Genomic DNA, 19,125 nt, shown 5'->3' on the forward strand with positions numbered 1-19,125 from the left:
GTTACTCATTCCCACACTGGCTTTTAATGCTAAGCTGGAAGAAATGCTCCTGATGCAGAAATCATATTTTTGTCTGAAGTCTTTTTCTAAAACTTTGTGCAAGTAACTATTAAGATGACTAGGTCTGAAAAAGTAACAAGGGAAATCTTACTTTTCTCCCTGAGAGTAGTTTGCCAGCTGTTTTGAGCTGCTGTAACAGCAGAAAGCAGCCAAAACTGCTCCCCAGATAGAACTGACTCCATTCCAGAATGCTAACTCACCAGCATTTTGGTAATGTGAAATGCCCTCCCACTGCAGGGCACAACCCTGGGTTTGCTGTCCTAACACAGCAGCAAGAGGCAGAGAGTTACACATTATCTAGGCTCACACATTCCCTCCCTTGCTGAACAACCCGAAACACTGCCCACACCAGCACCAACACAGTCCTGGCCAACTCAGCCTCCTTTGGGCTTTTATAGACAAAACACTTGCTGCAGGGTGAGCTCTTACCACACAGGCACAAGGGCTTCTCACAAAGGGAGCAAGAAGTGCAACTGCCCAAATTTTGGCAGCAGTCAGCCCTTTGGACTAACCTCAGTGAACACACCACCTGTATAGCCATGGAAACTTAACTCCTCCTTGAGTAATGATTAACAGCACTATGCTTCATGGCATTTTTGTTCAACAGAAACAAAAAAAAGTAACCTTAAAGAAGTACTTCAATCAAGAAGCTGACTTAAATTCAGCAGCTGCTTAATTAGTATCACTATGCAGTATTAGTATACTATATAGTATCAGAAAACTCCCTTTGAATTGACTATTATTTCACTTTCCCTATCTTGCATTGCAGTCCTGCTTCAGGTTTTAATTTTAACCTAACAATTACATACCAGGTTCATCAATTAGGCATTTTCAAGGACTCCATTTTCATCAACATATGTTTTTCAGGCATTACATTTATCATAGTCATAACTACTGTAGCTATCACATCACTTAAACTACAGGATTGTGTTCCTACCAGAGCTGTGAATGTTATGTGATCATCTGATAGGAGACAGATTAAAATCCTTTGGGCAAGGTTTTTCACTGCATTTCATGTTTTGCAGTAACTGTTAGGCTTGGCTCTGGGCCCCCTGTAGTCAATGGAAAGCTTCCTGACACAGCACAGTAAAGACTTGTACCCAGGCTCATGTGCTAGATAATGTAAAAAGAAGATTGCAAGCATAAATAGTTACAGGAGATGCCGAGAGCTGGGGAATTAGCCTGGTGTTAGCATTGGCAATACATGTCAATTGACAGTTCAGTATAATTTCCAGTGTTACACATCAAGAAATTTCTACCTTTCATCTATATATGAGACAATGAAAAAGCTTTTAAAAATAGCTAGATCCTTTCAAAATATATATGAGAAAGCAAGATTTCAGCTTGCAAGTTCCTAGAACTATTCTGGTTTGGTTCTTAGCCCAGAAACAATGCAGATTTCCCATCAAACACAGCCAACTGTCTGGTCTGTGGCCTGGCCTGGAAGGACCTTTTTTCCTAGAAAAGGAAGATACGGATTTCTGCCTAATCAAGTTAAGGGTACTGCACTAAACTCTCCTAATGCTGTGGGGATGAACTGGCTGTCTTGCTCTATCAATGAATCAGTCACGCGAGTTTACGGCCTCATCTTCTGTTTTTACCATCTGCAGTAATCCCCTTCTGCCTTTGACTGACAGTTTGCATTGACTATTACTCCAAGGTCTAGTTTAGTTTACAAACAACATTTGGCCACATACCTGTATTCCATCTGTTTGACTGAGGTACAGCTGGATATTTATATAGTCTGGCCGATTCTCCTGCCAAAGCTGGGAGGATGATAAAAACAGCTAGTGAAATAATACTCTTTTTCTTAATGTAAGTGTGAAATCACTTGTGCCTACTATGCTGAGGTACATGGGTTTCAGCATCAATGAAGTAAGCTTTTTAATGAAGAGGATGTGCTTGTATAGCACATCATGCTGTGTAAAAAATATTATTTTAGGAAGCTACATGGATCTTAAAATATACTTGAAATTGTTAATCCCACTCCTTTCTCAATCTGCCTACTAGCCAGATGACTAAAGGCCACTCAAGGCTTCCCAGACTGCATGCATTGCTTCTTCCATCACATAAAGTAGTCTGGACACAGGTAAGTGTCCAGGCTACTGGAACTTGGCAACACTGCAATGAAACATTGGTGATGGATACTCAAACTGTTTTTTTCAGCTCCAAGAATAAATGAAGCCTGGATTAGGCAGCCCAAGCTACTGCTCTCTCATTTTGAGCAAGGCTGCCATTCTCTACAGAATGCCGGGTGTGTGCTGTGGGCATTCCTTGCATTTAAGTTGTCAGGATCTCTCCAAACAACACCCATTACCTTGTTATGCAACATGCAGAGCAGATCTGCAAACCAGCGGAAAGACTCAATGTCCCTGCACACCCAAATGAAGTAGAGTCTTCTTAGCTTGTAGCATTTCCAGCCGTCACTTGAAAATAAAATGTGTGGGTAGTTAAAAAAATATAATTTAAAAAGGAAACATTAATTAGGATGCTTTATAGTTATTAATGGAAACATGAATTTCCTTTAGAAGCTAACTGCTAAGCTGCTCTTCAAGCTATGACACATCAGACGCTGAATTGACCAATTCAGATTATCCTGAGAATATTAAATATCTAGCATAGAGCTAACAGCCATCATAGACATTGCTTCCACACTAGGATGTTGTCAGCTATACAGATGATTTGGGCAGCAAATATGGATTCATGTATCATCAAACTTTTATTTCAAAACAAAGGAGACATTCTAAGTTCAAGTATATTATGTCAATGCTTTATTACGTTTATAAAGAGGCCCTTAAGTGGAAAATATTGACAAATGCAATCATGTCAGGACTTAATTCTGCCCTTCTATGTGAAAGGCTCTGGTTGATTATCATTAATACTGTAGCAAAATCCCAAAGACCAAATGAAATCAGAGCTCCATTGTGCTAGGGAACTGTGTGATATATCACAGACCTCAGAAAATGCTGGTGGATAAAGTGCAGCCATGGGCAGATTCTGGCATTGCATTTAGAAAAACAGGACTCTCATGTCAGATTTCTAATTAAATTAAAACACAAATAAGTACAAAGGAAGGATTTGAATGAACTGGGAAAGAAAATAGAAATAAATTATCCTGATGAATAATGAGTTCAAATAAAGCACAAGAATTCAGGAAGCATTTTCTTAGTTAGCCAAGAGTGTTTTTTGTTGTTCTGATCGCTGAAATGGTCAGTGCACAGTTTCCTCCTTTTCCTCCTAGAATGATTTTCAGCTAGAGAAGGCCATAGAGCCAGACCTGGTTGAAAAGTTTCATGATACATCTCACCATACCCACTGTACTTTATTCAAACTGTAGAGTTCCTGGCATATTCAGCCAGGATATAGGGTTAATAGATCTATATAAGTGATGGCTCCAACCAGTGTCTTGCCTCCCCATACCTCTGCCCTGAGGAGCAAGGATGGAGACACTGGCAGCACCTCAGCAGCATGCAGAACTGAGAACTCACCTTTCATATAAACTCCCCAGAGAGAGTAAAAAAAAGTGCTTTCAGACTGGGGAGTACAGTGTCTTTCAAGTCCTGATTTCCAATTTTTCATTTGTTAACTGCTGACTTTTGAAATACGATTTCCATCTCTTTCTGACTGCCTAGACTAAGACAAGCACTTAGGAAGGGTCACAATCTGGTCAGATATGACAAGAGAACTATAAGCAGTAGCAAGGAAAATAAGTGCCTTTCACCATAAAAAGGGATAAAAGAAGAGAAAAATGCAAGGCATTTTGTATTGACATGCCCAAGTTCAGTAACAAAACACCACTCTCAGTAATGAAACACTGCAGCCGGACAAAGAGGCTGGACTGCAAGATTTCATCAAACAAGTCCAGCATAGATTTAAAGTAGCACCCCAGACACATATGCCTGGGTCTACCTCCAGCAGGACATACTGAGCAGGAGAGGTGCAATACCCATAACAACCCCCATTTCTTGTGTGTTTCTGTGTTACACTGCCCATAACAGCCATTATTTACAGACTCATGCATAAAAGCCTCTAGCTTTCCATAATTTCTTAAAATAGGGCACAGGGTTCAACAGCTAAGTGGAGGGAAGGGCATGAATCAAATTATGTACTACAACAGGAAAACAACAGAGAAGGAAACAAGATTTCAAGGACAGACTTTCGATCTCTCCTAGACCTGAGTGTCCTTGACACAACAGGACTGGCCTGGCTGCTCTGCAGAGCTGGCACCATCAGGCAGTTTGCATGTTCATACCTGCCAATATCTGCTTCCAAGCCAGTGCAAAGACACACACAGATCAGCCACTAAACCAGTGTCTTGTTGATGTTTAAATACTGAGGAGGGAAGCAGACTAGAACTGCTACTTTTTCCTAGAATTATTTCCTTGTATATTGTACAGTGCGCAAGGGGAAGAGCAGCTAAAAAGGCAGGTTATGGAATTAGCTCCTTGGAAGTCAATTTATGGATTTATGCAGATAAATGGACATTGCAAAATCCTTTGGACACTACCATTTTCTTGCAGTGTCTGTGAGAATTCCTACAGCCTCAGATAACACACTGGTAGAGGCAAACATCTAATTACCTGCTGCTGGCCCACTTTTGTGTTCTGTGGCATTTTTGCTAAATGCTATCAGGGATAATCCATCACAAGGAAAACAGTCATTTAATCCACCTGAGCCCCAGGCTTTCAGCAAAATTGTACCCTGGTTTTGAAAGGGTGATCCATATGCTCTATATGAAAGAAAATGAGGGAGCCCAAGATGGCCTTTGGGGGCTGCAGCACTGTGAGACACACAAGGCTAATGACTTTCAGTAGCACTTGGCACTGTCAGGTCCAGCCCAAGCTAAGGACAGAAGAATCTAAATTCCACACTTCAGCTTCACTTTGGATTTAGAGCTGACCACTGGCATGCTCATCTGGCAAGAAATGCTTTAACTGTGTTTATTAAAGCCCTCCCAAAGCCAGTTGGCCTCTCAGCCTCTCAGGGAAGGTTTGCTGCTTTGGCTGGCTCTTTATACTGGGCATTTGATACAGGGGTTCTTAACCTGTGACTGGAGCCCTTAAGGAAATATAAATAAAATCAATAGCAATCATAAAAGGAAGCCTATTTCACACAGCATAGAATTTAGTGGGAACCATGCTGTCAATGTGACAGAAAAACAAGAGGTGAAAGGCTTAATCTGCATAGAATATCAAAAGCTTTACATTAAAATGTAATTTCAAAATAGAGAGAGAAACAATCAGTGAAAAATAGAAAAATGCATATCTAAAATTTAAACTTTTCAAATGGGGTTAAACATTTGCATACTACCTGAATTCAGGTTGATCACCTTTTATTAAAACCTCAAGCTTAGACATTTAAAAAGTCAAACCAGGAGAACTGGTCCTGCAGTTCCAGCAGAAGGATTGTCACAATTGTTTGACTCCCAAAAATTGTTACAGTACACAGCCTCATCTAAGCTGGGACTAGGGGAATAAGTCCTGCTGAATGGCTGTGACTACATTAATCACAGGCTTAATTGGAGACAGGATACAAAGGCTGGTGATATTGTCCCAGTGCAGGTGCATCTCTGCCACAACTCTTTGGTTACAGAGCTGGTATGAAAGGATTTATGCCCTTTAGGGACATCTCAGTCCTCTATGTATTTTCAAGGAATCATTCACTTATGCCAGTGGAAATTTTCTAAGACCCTTAAAGCCTTTCTGACGTGCATTGTTGCTGTAAACTGGGGCAAAATGGCTTTAAAGGCTTAAGCTCACTTACAGCAGTGTGTTGAGCACAGATGCAAATGGTGTAACCCCAATACCTCCAGCCACACAGAGGCTGACCTCGTACTTCAGGGACTCCTCAAAGGGACTTCCAAAAGGTCCATCCACATACACTCTGCATAAAGAGCAAAAAGCACACTTTTAGAGGAAGCTGTTAAGATCAGGCAAAGATAAAGCAAAACAAGCTGGAATTAAAACCCTAAAAAGAATTTGTTTTAAATTTCTATTAATCTTTGGATGCAGAATGTGAATTTTTTTTTCCTGGAAAACTTTATGTGGACAGAAATGAATGTACAGGTGGTAAGAAAAACTGTTACTTAAAATCTCTTAGCATGTTCCATGATTAGACAAGCTATTTTTTAATTGAACAAGTGGGGGTGACTAAATTATGGCTTCCTATTTTGTCTGGTGTCAGAGGGCAAAGAAAGGGCTGTACTAGAAACAATGACTTGGAGGGTCATATGTAGGAAATAAAGCAGTTTGGCTAGGCCTGCCTAGGAGGTTCATCTTATACACATTTTTTGAAGAGGGAGAAAAACTGCTGAGTTTTTCCCCTTTGACTCATGCCTATCATTATTACAACCATTCTGTCCACTTGATTTTAAAGATCATTTAGGAGATTGTGTCTCATTTCCAACCCATTTTTAACATGTCAGACACTACTGGATAGTACATGGACTATAATTTAAAACTTGGCTCTAGGTATTTTCAAAAGTTTGACCTCCTACAAGATTTTTCCTACAGTGCTGATAATCTGAGCAAGGTCACCCACTGGCAGCTCAAAATTTATGGGCTGTAAGATTTCATATACTCTCTTCTACCTATGGAAAACCAGCTGCTTATCCTACCTCAGTAACATATTCATCTTTAGAAACTGCTACAAAGAGAACTTGAACAGGACATTTACTCAAGGCCTGTTGTGTATATGAGTGACCCACTGGATCAGCACGAGATCAGCATGAGTTTTATTTAGATAACTGCTGAACACAGCCAAGTGTGGTGGGACCAGCACTGTGTGCAGCAGCTCAGGGAACAGTATTTGCCCCCAGGTCTGCTGACCAAGAGCAAGCTTTGGCCTGAGTCCACTAAGGAGCTCCAACACAGTTTCATGCACACACACTGGTACTTATTGCACAACCAAGCTGCACACACTCCATGGCTAATCAAAGGGCCTAAGCTTCTCCTTTATAACAACAGCCAGAGAATTGAAGGCAGAGAAGACACTGCCTTTCTCAGACAAAGCCTTCCAAACCTCATCTGATTAATTCCTTTGGAGGGATGGGTTTTAGCCATAACTTAAATTCTTAGTGATCTCATTTCTTTTAGTTTTGTGGCCTGACTCTTGGCATCATCTCAGCAGTCAAGACAACATCTTGTCTGCGTGTCTTTGGCCAATATGGTCCTTTTTAGGAAATTTTTTCCAGACCTTTGCTATTGTTGCTTGATATGCCTCACATGTTTAGGCTCCTTCTTCTGTGGTGCCTTAATTGAACAGAGATTAACTACCAACTTTCTGAAGGATCTGAAGGCTGATCCTTAACTATGTCCTGTCTTACAAACTCCTTACTTGGTGTCCTACCTGGAGAGAAATGGAGAAGACACTGGCCCAGCCACAGTTATCATCAGAAGACATTGGAAATGTTTTTAAGCAAACAAATTTTATAACTAAGCCATCTTCAACCTAAATATGCTTACTCCTATTTCTGCATTTATAGTCTCTACAGTATTTTACGAATATTCTGTTGGAGAATCTCAAAGCATTGCAATGTCAGATATGTTAGTTCCAGCATGGTGAGAATATTAGAAAAACAAATTCACTCCTTACTTAGGACAGACATATTGTTTTACACAATGGGGCCAAGAAAAACTTAACTGGCCATGTGCATACAATATAAACAGAACTTTAAGTATCTGCTCATTAAATGTTTCCTCTTACATAACACTTTATACCACATTTATTTAACAAGGCTTTATTTTCCACTAATGAAATGATACCACTGCTGGTGCAGAGTGCAGCAGCAGCTGCTTTAAGAGATCTAAAGTTTCACTGTTTGACAGAGGATGTAAAGAAGCAGCTCTTTTTTAAATAAACAACAGGGGAAATGTTGAGAAGCAGCTTATAACACTGAAATAATCTGGTCAAAGGGATATTCTGAAAAGGTCCATAAATGCTATGGATCTCAGATGTATATGTAACAGATGTAACAGAAATCTAATTTTGGTATGTCAGAGTATGTCAAAAACAAAAAAAAGAAAAAGAAAAACAAACAAAAAAAACCAAACCAATTTAAAAAAAACTCAAAGACAAAAACACACAAAAAAATGGATAACAAAGACCAGCAACCCTGTCATTCCTGGCCTTCCTCATATACATCTTACCCTAATAAGCCCCACTTAGCTGGTGAAATCTAGAGAATTGCTCCTAAAGGTATGAAGGGCAAAATCACAGGCCTGAGGGAAATTCCTTACATTCTGGACAAGCATCGTCAACTTTCATTTGGATACACAAACCTAAAGCCAACATTTTGAGTAAAAAACACAACCTAATGAAACAAAAACAATTAAAGCACATTTTTTCCCAGAAATTACCCCAGTGGATGTAACAACAGTTATTTATTGTAGAGGTGCCACTTAACATAATTGCACTACTTGAGGAGTACCTGAATATATGTGTGTATGTCTGATCTCAGAGGGATTAAGAAATTCCTGGAAAGTCTGAGTGCCTCTGAATAACACTGACATGATCAGGCATGGAAAAATGCAAAACTAGTTCTGGTCACCAGAAACCAGTCAAGCACAGTGCATGCCAAAAATTCAAGAAAGAACCTGCAATTAAATATGCATTTTGGTCAGAATGCTCCAGTTTGTGGTCCATTAGCCCCATCTGGCCTGCAAAATATTTCTATTTGCCCACTGTGTCTTCCTCTGAGGGAGTGAGGAGCAGTTGCTTGGACAGCAGATGCAGTCAGAGAAGCCAAGGGCCTCCTGCTGTGTCTGCATGTGGTCCAGCACATAGCAGCCAGAAGTCACTGCTTCCAAGTGTGAAAAAGAGAAATGGAGGAAAACATGGAGAAATATTGCTACTGTGTTAACCCACTCCACCAGAAAGCCTGAGAAGACTGATTCCAAGCATAACATGATCTCCCTTGAAGATTTTGTTGGAGGTCATAAACATGCACTATTTAATCCCATTTTACTACAGGGATAATTTACAACTGAGACAAATGTGGCCCTGATGCCTTAGTGCCAGTGGTCATTTATCCTTTTCTTATTCAAGCTAGTGGAAGCAAGAAACCTCCTGATGCCATATCAAATGGCACAGGGCTGAACAGAGCAGTGATTCAGTCATAGACTTCTGCAGAGATTATGCAATTTCTGTTTCCTGTCAACATGTTCCTCCTTTCATTTGGTAGGACAGAAAACTTTTGCATGAGTGCAGTTCATTATTGAAAATTAAATACCACAGCGCTCAATTAGAAGACAAGGGGGATAAGATGACTTTTTGCTTCTTAAGCTGTGGCCCAGATATACCACACTACCATGCTATCCCCCCAGCTTTCATTTAATTAACATGAAGGAAGGGAATGGAATTTTACTAGAAGTTTAGAAATTGTCCCTTCAGGCAAACTTTTTCAAATAACAAGTTGTTCTTTTCAAATATATTTACTTCCAGTCTTAGGAGTGCTCTTGCTTATTATTGTGGCATAATTTTTTAGCTCAGATAGAGAAAAAAAAGCTCTTCAAAATAGAATACATCACAAAAAGTAGCAGAGCACATTACAGATGTAAATGTATCAAAGCATCTTACAGATATTTTCTATTTAAAGCACACTTCCATTCTACAGTGCAGTGATACCAAAATAGCCCAACAAGCACTAAACCAGCTTGTTCCAATGCTGGGCAATGCTAGTGCACTAACATGGGGCTGCCCCTAAAATGTCTCAGGGACACAGGCAGCTGTACTGCTTTTGAGATCTAAGTCATTATTTTCCATAAGGAACTGTACAGTGACGTGTGGAGATACCTGCTCACACCTCTTGGACTTGGCTCTCAGTGCCATGCTTTACTTCAGGTTGTAGGAGACCTTAGAAAAGATAATGGTTTGATTGTACTTCACAACCCAACAGTAAATGATGTTACCACTTTTTTTGCTAGGCTCTCTGGGAGCTACTGTAACACATTAGCTGGGATATTAGTGCAATAACAGATGGATAGGGGAGTTTGTAGGAAAGTTTAATTAAAGCAGTATCATAATCTCTAATCAGAACTAAATGCTTGGATACAAAGTACCGTATAGAGCACAAAAAGTGAAATCCTAGTCTGACTGAAGTTTCTGGCAAAGCTCTTACCAATGTCAACTGAAGAAGGATTTAAACCAACACCATGAAGTTTTATATCCTTGGTATTCAGTTCTTGCTAAGATCTTTGAGTGAGCACGCTAAGTTCTGGATACAATCACAAGACACAGTCATAAAGTTAATGGAGATTAATCCCTCCCGATTCCTTATAAAAACATCATTGACATTCTCCAAAATCATAAGAAAATCAACTAAACAACTGTTCTCCCATGCTTGTTCTTCTCTTTTACTTGTCCTGCCAAAACCACGTCTCAGTACTGATGGATTCAGCCTGAGAACTCCAAGGAATTGACTGTCTGATGGCTGAAGCAGTTTCCTTATGTTCTTCTGCTGCTCTAACTCTGCTGCACCAGAGATGCAATAATCTCTCTCTGATAACCCACAGTATTAGCTTCTACCCCCACATGACAAATATTCAAACAAGTGCCTCCATGTTCTTCCCACACTTTCCTTCATGCCTGGGAGGAAATCACAGTAAACATCTGCAGAGCTATTTCATTATCTCCCTTCAAATTCCTTCTTAAGACTTCTCTTTCCTCTGATATCTAAAAAACCAGGCTCCTGATGTGCTCCCTGTAGCTCATATTCTGGATCAGTACTGTCTCACTGTTTCCCTGAATTTTGCTGTCAATTGTATCCATCTGTTGTCTGCTGTTTCTCCAGCTTACGCTGGTTTGTCTCTCTGCTGTGTGGCTCTGTCTGTCAGAATGGCTTCCTGATGCATGACTCCTTCTTCAGGGCACCAGCATAACAGAGATCAGAGAAGGATTGCTGTAAGCCATCTAAATCTGAAACTTGTATCAGAGACAATCTTTCATAGTCTGCAGAAGGCAAAATGGACTACTGCACTGTTCTAGAACATTCTGGAGTCCAAGGCTCAATTCACATTTTTCAGTAAAAGCCTAGCTACAACAAATTATGTGATTTTTTCCAAAGAAGCTGCACTTTCTACTATCAAAAGATTTTAAAATATTTTCTGCAGCAAAAATCAAGATAGTAATTTCATTTTATGAAGTCAACATACAATACTTCACAACATTATTTAAGCCTCAATTAATATGTGTACACTCCAACATTATTTTACCAAAGGGGTTGTGATTATTGACAGCATCTGAGTACCAACAGCCTTTTACAAAAGAACCACTAGTGAACGAAGCATGGTATCCTTGGTTTTTATGGATTTACAAAACTACTACAGCTTTTCAAGGTTTAAAAGTGTCACAAAATGTGACATCTGGCATGTGTGATCAGAGATTCCCATGTGTTCTCCTGACACTGTGAAGGATGATGTTTCCATTAAAGCAATCAGCAGCCCCTTAGATAAGTAAGCTTGCAAAACCCAGTGGGTCCAATTAAATTTATATACTGTTCTGTGCAAGACTGCAAAGGGCTATGATTCTAATTCAGGTTTCATTAGCCATCCTCTCCTGATTTTTTTAAACTGCTTGAGTTTAATTTCTCATTGATTATTCACATTTTTTTTCCTTACAACTTCGAACATATTCTTATAGTATGTACTAGAGCTTGTAGAAGTTTCCTTCTCTTTTCTACCCAAGCTGATTCCTTGATCAGCTAGTGAAATATCTGATTATAACAACATGGATGGCTCAAAAAACTATAGAATCAATTAACATCAAATTTTCTTCAAACAGAAACCAGCTAAATCATTATTATTTTTCGAATCCTGTAAGAACCATCATTTTTAGTACATCTCAGTTCCATTTATTTCTCTCTGACTGGGCAAAACTAAACAAAATCACCTTTATTCATCTTTTTATACTCTCAAGGTCCCAGAGGTAACTAAAGAAGAATTTTCAGCTCTACAACATCCTTAGCAAGAGGAACTATGTTGAAGGCATGATGATAGGGGTAAGGAAGTGGAACAGCTGAGCAGGCACCCATATTTTTATGGATAATGTTCCTCCTGTAAATCACAAAATGAGATTCGTGGGTTTCTATGACACACAGTGCAGGTTTGAGAAGATTCCACTGAAGTGGGCTGGAACATTAGAGCAGCAAAAGTTGTACAATTACCTTTTGGGAGGAGGACTTGTAACAGAGGAATGAGGATGAGGAGAGAAGAAGAAAAGAACCTCCTAACTATGAATGAGATGCTCATAAAACCATGGAGATCAAACTACCACTGATGGCAGCAGAGAACAGACTTGTACCTCTGATGGACACCCTTATAAACATGGTTCTTCCTTGTTCATGACTGCCACAGCAATCTGAAAGCAACCTCTCAGATCAAATTAGTTTCCCTCAAAACTGAATAAAATTATCTAAATATTGCCTGAAGTATTTATGAGAATCCATATTTCTGACTACTCATTTCTGACTATTACAGGAGAAAAGCAACAGTTTACATCATTCACTTACTCCATTAAAAAGGTCTGTAAAATCACTATGAGAACTACAATCAAATATAATTATAAATTGAGGCAACTTTGTTCTCTGAAAGTGCATGTACTTTCTGTACCAAATTTTTGGGTCAATATTCTTAACTAATGTTGCATTAATTCTTCTCCATGGCAACCTTTTTAAGGTCATTTTTACGAAATGTTCTCAAAATGTATTCCTTTGATTAAAGAATACACAATTTCATTTTATTTTAACAAGAAATCTCGTTATACACCTTTTTCCTTACCAATTTCTATTTTGTAAAGTGCCTTTCCTTTCTATAAGCTTGTGTCCTACCAATTTTGCCTGAGGTAATCAAGAAAAATTAAAAGAAGAGCATTTGTAATGACTGCACCACCTACTGCATTTTGGTTGCTGCCAAACAGCAACCACAATGAGGCAGAATGTGCTGGCCATATTTCTCCACAGTCCGTTCACTGACACAGTAGTTATCTGCTTATCACACTGCAAAATGTTTTTGTGCTTTAGAGTAATCCACTTTCATATTTGATCTTTGGTCTGTTTCAATATTTACAGGAAGCTTTCTGTTGCCTATACCACTGCCTTTGCTGGTCATCTCAGAGAGGTGATGCCATCTAACAGATGGCATGGAAGTAGTGCCAATATTAGCCCTCTTCCTCGCTTGGTTAATGATACTCACTGAGACAGGATATCCCATGTCTCCACACCAGTGAAAATACCGGCAGCATCAGTTCCTCTAGAAGCCTGGAAGGCAAGCTGGCTAATGTTCATGTTGTAAACAGCAACAGCTGGATAGATAGCTGTGGAGCCAAACAAGGATTGTTGGTAGCAGCAGCCAAGCATTGTTTGCATTAACATACTGTGAGAAAGAACAGGAGGTGGCTGGAGAAGCGGCCATACAGATGTAGGGCAGCACTTTCCTGGGACAGACATCCTGGTCTGGCTCCTGGAGAAGAGCACAACACAGTACAGCACAAGTGCAGGAGTGAGGTCAAAAAGCTGGAATGAAATGTGGGGGGGAATCAAGGCCACAAAAGGCCTCCAACCACTTTCCATACTGATGCATATTGATGCAACCACATTGCAGATTTCAGATGCTGTTTCAAGTTTTTCGCATCTCTAATTATTATATATTAACCAGCACTGGAAGTCTAATGCAGTTCCCTCAAGCCAGGGTTTGGGTATTTTCAACTGAAGTAAGAATGGGAGAACTACATGGGAGTTTAGGATTCAGGAAAGCCTGACAGTACATATGTGAGTTTCACACCCCTGCCAGCTCCTTTCCAGTTACAAATATACTCAGGAGACATGTTACACCAAAGGGCAAAATACTTCTTTGGATAGAGTAGGCTGGGGGAAAAAGAAGACCACTTAGTTGAACATCAGCAGTGCCTTAGGCTTTCCCAGTCAAGCTCCAGTACACCTTAGGGATGGGAAAAGAAAAGTTGGCTTCTGCTGACAAATCACAAGGATAACAAAGTACAAGATTTAAAATCCTAGCTAGGTATCTGCAGAAACAAAAAGGGAGGAGAGAAGCAGCTGACTGAAATGCTGGCAGATACAGCTGGCAGCAGATCAATCTGAATACAAGGACAAGCATATCACAGTTCTCTCCAAAGTCAGCCCGCTCAGGCTCTCTGTACTGGGTTAAGTAGAGACAAGGAATTCAAAATTAAGAGAATATAAAGAAAAAACACAGAAAGGCAAATCTCAAAATAAATTCTGAAGTTTGAATGAAGCAGTTCTGCAATAAAATGGAATCCTTAATACCTGTTAAACCTAAACACAAATATGCTACGTAAATGTAATACACCAAAAATTTGTCATGTCTCACTGCAAACTCCTTCTTGTCTTAGGGCTTATATTGGGCAAACAAAGTGACTTTGTCCAGTCACAAGCCCATCTCTTATCTGGAGAACTCTCTTTTTAAAACAATGTCTCTCTTGGCTACACTTCCTTTAAGGAAATATGTTCTCCTAGAGATTCACATCCTCTACAGGCTAGTGATTGTGCCTATAGAACTAAGTTTCCTTTGGGCCAGCTTCATGAAGCAAGTCATTAATGGTTTGGGGGTCTGTAAAATATCTTTGCTTCAATGTAGCTGCCAGAAAGCCTAGAAAGAAATTCTCTAAATACTCCTCTGACAGTTGAAGAGAGAGGTCTGCAAGATAGTGATAATGCAACTTCACATGGCTTCCAGATGTTCAGTGATGGTCAGACAAGCTCATTTCCTTAGGCAGACAGTCTCTTATCTGGAAGGGGATAAAGACAACTGGCAAGACCAAAATGTAAGGAAAGAACACCTGCCCAGCAGTAGAGTGAACCATACACAGTAGGAATAAAATGGCAGACTAAGGATGAGATCACCCAACTTGGAGCAGGAATTTCTGAAGTCAACAGAAGCCTACAGATGAGTCTGCACATATATTCATTGGCAGAAACTTATCTACCAGAAAATATACAGCATTACATCATAGATGAGCTCAATGCAGTCCCGAGTATCTTGACCTCTTATTTATTTTTCTCTGACTCTGCTCCAACTTCTTATTTCTAGTTCTGTTTTTCAGAGTGAATGGCCTATTATTGTCTTCAGTGTTCTAGTTTCAGTCCTGCCAAGGCCCCGTATAAATTACATTATTATTCATAAGTGTCAGTGTCATTGCTATTACCTTTCTAGCCATACAAAGATGCCTCTGTGCAGCTGCTTTGGGTTATTCAAAATAAAGACATTTTTATCCCTTGAATTTTTAAATTCAAGCTCTTACCTTTCTATGTGCTCATATTAATAGAGCCTTACTTTTTAGCATTTCTCTATGAGTTACATTTAAGAAGCTTACAGAGAAAGATGATCCCAAACAAAACAGGTGAGTGATTTGGCGAGTGACAGAGATATATGGGACTAGTGTTAGTTACTGTAAATACACGATTCTTTTCCTAACCCTTCCCATCCTCACTTTTCATAGATTTCCCGAGGTCTACAACCTACTGGGTGTGAGACACTGTTGCAGGACAAGGTGACTGAACAGAACAGAGGCTGGGCATCACAGGAGAATGAACATCTCTGGCACAGAGTCAGGGTCTAAGCCAAAGGTGCCTCTCCTGCAGGCTCCATATCAGTTCCTATTAAGCAGGACCCCTGAAGTTGCTCTGCATATATTCAGAGAACCAACACTGGGTTTGACTGTTTTTCATTACACAAAACAATTCATGACGTGTGAGACTTCTTGCACAAAATCAGTGTCCTGCACCATCACACTGATCCCCTTCACGTTCATCATCATTGTGAGATGCAGATCCTAGGACTGTGTCTCAGGTCTAATCTCAAATGACAGTTTTGACCAGTCAGAGAGGAGGAGTTCACACTTTTAATCCCATCTCTCTCATGCTTATCCACTGTCATTTCCAGAATGTCACATACACCCTCAGTTGATGCTCTTTGTTTTGGTGAAACCAGAAAGCAACACATTCTCAGAACTCTCCTCCATGAGATAGGGTTTAGTTTAATTAGCTTAATGTTTAAGTTTAATTGAGGCTGCACCTCAAATCCTGTGCTCAGTTTTGGGTCCCTCATTGCAAGAAAGACATTGAGCTGCTGGAATGAGTCCAGACTGAAAAGGGCAATAAAGCTGATGAAGGGTCTGGAGTAAGTCCTGTGAGGAGTGACTGAGAGAGTTGGGGTTGTCTAGATGGGAGAAAAGGAAGCACAGGAGGAACCTTATCACTCTCTTCAGCTGCCTGAAAGGAGCCTGTAGCCAGTCTCCTCCCAGGCAACCAGTGACAGAACAAAAGGACATCAACTGAAGGTGTGCTGGGGAGGTTCAGGTTGGACATGAGGAAGAATTTTTTCACTGAAAGGGTGATTAAGCATTGGTAGCATCCAGTCACCATCCCTGGAAGTGTTCAAAAAATGAATGTACAAGGTACTACATTAGTGGAATGGTTTAGTTCACTTAGCGATGTTTGGTCGCAGGTTGGACTCGATAATCTTGGAGGTTTTGTTCCAACCTTTATGATTCTAACATTTCACACTTTAATAAACACAGACAAAAGGCTGTTATAAAGTATGAGCCTAACAATTTCCCCACACCATGTCAGTCTTTCTTATTCAACAATTTCTCTTTTGATGAACTGTCTGACATTTCTGCCTACTGCAACTCATTTTCCTCTTCTTCCATCCATCTCCTAAAATCTGCCAGATGATTCAGAAATTTAATTCCATCTGCTCTGGTATACACTATCCTCCCTGGTCCAATATCATCCAAGGATTTAATTAACTTGGTGTTTACATCTCCCTCCTTATCATTCATTATTTGATACATTGAAAGAACATCCCAAGATGAATTGCTCTCTATTTGATACCTTACTCATTTTAAAACTCACTGCTTAAGAACTATTTCCTGCTTCCCACCTGTCAACATTTACTTTTATTAATTTAATACATTGTGCTATATATATATCTAGATAATACTTCCCTGAATTCTCCATAAGAAAAAAAATCTGATTCCAGTACAAAACAAAAGGCGAAAATGCCACTGAAATACTTGATATCAGAATTTAGTTCTGCAGGAGTAAAAGGGGTATTATCAGGCAGAAATACACTATAAAAGTAGATTAGCTTTATTGGAACAGTTTTTCTGCCGTTTATCCTGCTATGGTGCCTATGACTGCAGGTTGACAATACGACATGGGTAGTACAGAGTCAATGAAATTCCAGCCTTCTAGGTCCTGTGTATCTACTGAACCTCACCTTCGTAAGACCTCACTCTTCATCCATCAGCTGTGATCAGTGATTTAGGTGTTCCACAGATCGCTTACTTTGCTTCTGTTTAAGGATTCCCTTAACAGCTGTATTTTAAACAAACTGTAAAGGTAGAATTGGACAGACAGGTGAACACTTTCTGGTTGTTCCTCTCTGAGATTCTGAAAACTGCATTAATGTTTTTCCTAATGGCTGCATGTATCAACCATTCGCTAAACCACCACTGAACTTTTCTAACATGACTTCAACTACTGTGAAAGTGCCTAAAGATCCCTGATCAAAAGTTACTTCCCCCTTGGTGCAGGAACTTTACAAAGAGCAAAAAGATAAAGGAGGAATGCAGCAGCTGAGGTGCCATGCTGGGATGGACCCAGTCTCTCTCAGACCTTTCTTAAGAGAACCGGGGCAAGTCAGCTTGACACTGTGTGACAGTATCTACCTGTTAGACAGAAATCGTTATATTTCTCAGACAGAGACCAGCATTGCAAAAATGACTTCATTAAAAGTTTGTGAGGCCCATAAATACCCTATAATGGTGGTCATAAATCTTATCAATGAATGAATCACAATCTTTAATGAGCAAGTAAAAGGAAAGGAATACAACATTACACAAAGGAGTGTTTCTAGATATTTGTTGTTTTATGGTTCCTATCTGTCCAACTGATGGCTTCTATGTTCAGATCTGATCTGACAGTTTAAAAAAGGGTAAGCAATAGCTTCATGTCTCATTGGAGAAGCCTTGCCAAGGCAAAAAAAATTAAAGAAAGGGTAAAGATGACTGTGGATAAAGCCACCAACCTTGTTATCTCCTTGTTAATCCTATTTTATCAGTTTAGCTAACCTTAGATAACAGTGTTCAAACACCTGAGTGCCCGGGTGGGTTTTAACACAAGTGGCCCAATGACAATAAAACCACAAATGACTTAAACTTCCGTTTCATATATATTTTTCTATGAAGCAGTTTTAATGATAATTTCCCTTGAAATTGCATTCTTCAAGGAACCTTCAGTACAGAGATAAGCAGATCCCAGACTCTACAAAATCGAGACATTTTTGGTATATTAATAGATGCTAAATATCTCAGTCATTAGTCTTCTTGCTGAATATCCTAAGAAGGATCGAACAATGGAACAAGCTAAACTTAATTGGCTCATAATTGCCAGAATCTGAGTGCAGGGCCAAATAACTAAAAAGAAAGTTAATTTGGTGAGGGGGTCCCTCCAACCATAAACAGCTGGAATAGCCAATGCAGACATAAATTGATTTCTTAAATTCCAGTGGTGCTCTTAAGAGCTGCCTGAAGCCAACCTGCTCTATTTTGATATCAAATTACTTGAGAGAGACAGATCAAACTTTGCTCCTGTGTGCATGGCTTCTTTAAAGTGGATTCCTTAACTGAAGTGCAAATATGCACCAATAAAAAAGTTAACCATCAACCATTACATATCCAGTTACTGCCATCTAACAATGGAAAGGCAAAATATATACAGATACACACTAACTATGCTATCAGACAGCAAGGCACGGCTACCAATGGAGCAGTGAAAGCTAGGAAAGTTCCCATCTCAGCTTGTGCTGACTCTGAAAAGACTGAAGCAGGTCCTGGGCTCCAGGGACAACTCTTCTGCTGCACTTAGACCTTGGAAGTAAGATGTCCAAGTGCTAATGAAATCATGTGTGAAAGAAGACTTGCAGATGCTGAACTCAGCCTGTTTTCTCATCAGGATACAGCAATTCGCAAATAAAAGAACCAAACATTCCTTCAGCCCTCCTTCCTAGTACAAAACAGAGGGAGATG

The 19,125-nt window shown here is 39.8% G+C and overlaps 1 protein-coding gene across 2 annotated transcripts in view; it reads right to left on the bottom strand.

The window, feature by feature from the left end:
• Positions 1–19,125, bottom strand: part of NOX4 (NADPH oxidase 4) — a 107,593-nt gene that overhangs the window by 15,620 nt on the left and 72,848 nt on the right. For both annotated transcript variants that reach the window (XM_002186639.6, XM_072926990.1), the window contains 3 exons: positions 5,824–5,943; positions 2,378–2,486; positions 1,758–1,826 (listed from right to left, as the gene is read on the bottom strand). In XM_002186639.6, the coding sequence (XP_002186675.4) occupies positions 1,758–1,826; positions 2,378–2,486; positions 5,824–5,943 (298 nt within the window). The remainder of the gene's footprint in view (positions 1–1,757; positions 1,827–2,377; positions 2,487–5,823; positions 5,944–19,125) is intronic.

The sequence above is a fragment of the Taeniopygia guttata genome, chromosome 1 (genome assembly GCF_048771995.1).
Source record: "Taeniopygia guttata chromosome 1, bTaeGut7.mat, whole genome shotgun sequence".
NCBI lineage: Eukaryota > Metazoa > Chordata > Aves > Passeriformes > Estrildidae > Taeniopygia > Taeniopygia guttata.